Here is a 2396-nt window from a genome sequence, read left to right as displayed (position 1 = left end):
ATTAGATACATAGATATATTAGATACATAGATATATTAGATACATAGATATATTAGATACATAGATATATTAGATACATAGATATATTAGATACATAGATATATTAGATACATAGATATATTAGATACATAGATATATTAGATACATAGATATATTAGATGCATAGATATATTAGATACATAGATATATTAGATACATAGATATATTTGATACATAGATATATACATAGATAGATTAGATACATAGATATATTAGATACATAGATATATTAGATACATAGATATGTTAGATACATAGATATATACATAGATAGATTAGATACATATATAGATAGATATATACATAGATTAGATACATAGATATATATATATATATAGATAGATAGATAGATAGATAGATTAGATGCATAGATAGATTAGATACATATATAGATAGATATATACATAGATTAGATACATAGATATATATATATATATATATAGATAGATAGATAGATTAGATGCATAGATAGATTAGATACATAGACAGATAGATAGATTTCTTCCGCGGATGATCTGTTCGGAACGAGATCGCACAGGAAAGGTAATCCTCAGGCCTCCGCCCCCCCCCCCCCTCTCAGCCTGTCCCAGTCACCCAAGAAAACTTGATGGAGCTCCACTATGTACCTCAGTGTCGCGTCGCCCTTACTACTAATGAGGATAATTAGCACACAAGAATCATAAATAACGCGACAATTATCCTTCTACCATGTTATCCGTTTCGTACGTGTTGTTATTGGTGATCCTGAGCTTCGGTGGATTCTTTGCTACGGTCTTAGTGATTAAAGCGGCTTTGCGACTGTGGATCTGTACTCGGGTAAGTGTATCTTTGAAGCTTTCCATTTTTGATTTTGATTCATTGTAAAGCTTGGATTTCGGTGTTTATAATGGTGTAATAAGCTTGTACTTCTACGGGATATTTAATCTATTTCGACCGCATTACAGAGCAGGCGACAGGCACGTGGCGAGGAAGTCCCTGCGCTGTATGACGAGAGGACGTCCCTGCTCTCGTCTGCCTCTCCCACCATCACCCTGGCCTCCGAGACAGACCCCAGGCGTCCTCGCTCCCCAGAGGACGCTCCCCGACGTGGCTCCTCCGCCTCGTACCAGACCTTCACCAGGAGCCAGGAGCAGACCGTCGTCGACGCCCTCTGCAGCGTCCAGGGGATCCCCCTCCCGATCAGCCCTCTCCCTCCGTCGCCTAAAAGCGAGGAGGACGATGACTCGAAGTGGAGTTTCTGCGACTCGGCGAACTCGGACACGGAAGTGGAGTTCTACTCTCATCCGGGATCGTACAAGGAGCTCTCCACGTCGTCGGTAGAGAGGAGTATGTGCTCCACGATGGAGTTGTCCTTGAAGTCCGCGCTGGATTCGTAGGTCTCTCTCTCCTTCCTTTTGTTGTTTTCTTGATTTTGTTGGTTCAATAAAGATTGTCTATGGTAAGAGGTATATCTTCCTTTTCCAGTTGGTCCGACAATGATTAGGTACATGCTGTAGCAGATGAAAACGATGACATGACATTATCTTTGAATACACATCACGTATTCGAATGAATGTGTTAATTTTCTTTTATAGTTTTCTTATTAAAAACTATTGTTAATTAACAATATTCATATAGTGAAGTATCTGTTTCTTCTTTACATAGCCCTGTCGATATTATAAAGACTACGAAACAGGTTTTATACAATATATGTACAGATCACTGTAAGTCTCTACCAAATAGATTCAATAAAACTATTAAAAAACGATGGACTTATTTTTCTGGATCTGTATGACAATTGTTATATCATTTTTGTTCTGCAAACCGCATTTCAGTCAATAGCACAGTGCGATGTAAATCTCTAGCGTGTTCAAACGATCATGAATATGCAAATCAGAAGCACGGGGCAGTAGTGATGAACCTGACTGTAATAGAATTAGCTGTTATTTAATTTGCGAGAGGTAAGATATGACAGATCAATCTATATTGCAAAAGAGTGAGAGAAAGAGAGATTGATAGAGATATAAAGACAGTAGATATACAAAGGGAGACGAAAAGAGAGATCGACATACATAGGCAGACGAATAGATAGAAAGATAAATGAATAGACAGATAGAGCGACAAATGGATAGACAGACAGAAAGTCAAATAAATAGACAGATAGAAAGACAAATAAATAGATAGAAAGACAAATAAATAGGTAGACAGAAAGACAAATAAATAGATAGAAAGACAAATAAATAGGTAGATAGAAAGACAAATAAATAGATAGAAAAACAAATAAATAGGTAGATAGAAAGACAAATAAATAGATAGAAAGACAAATAAGTAGGTAGATAGAAAGACAAATTAATAGATAGACAGAAATAAATAGATAG

General features: G+C 36.6%; 1 protein-coding gene across 1 annotated transcript; it reads left to right on the top strand.

The window, feature by feature from the left end:
* The first annotated feature begins 681 nt into the window (after positions 1 to 681).
* On the top strand, positions 682 to 1778 carry LOC113818724 (uncharacterized). Its single transcript, XM_027370915.2, has 2 exons — positions 682 to 855; positions 984 to 1778. The coding sequence occupies exons 1-2, from the start codon at positions 748 to 750 to the stop codon at positions 1413 to 1415; spliced, it is 540 nt and encodes a 179-aa protein (XP_027226716.2). The 5' UTR covers positions 682 to 747; the 3' UTR covers positions 1416 to 1778.
* The last annotated feature ends 618 nt before the right edge of the window (positions 1779 to 2396 follow it).

The sequence above is a fragment of the Penaeus vannamei genome, chromosome 7 (genome assembly GCF_042767895.1).
Source record: "Penaeus vannamei isolate JL-2024 chromosome 7, ASM4276789v1, whole genome shotgun sequence".
Classification (NCBI taxonomy): Eukaryota; Metazoa; Arthropoda; class Malacostraca; order Decapoda; family Penaeidae; genus Penaeus; species Penaeus vannamei.
Note: the sequence above shows the minus strand (reverse complement) of the source record. Positions and strands in the feature narration are given on the sequence as shown.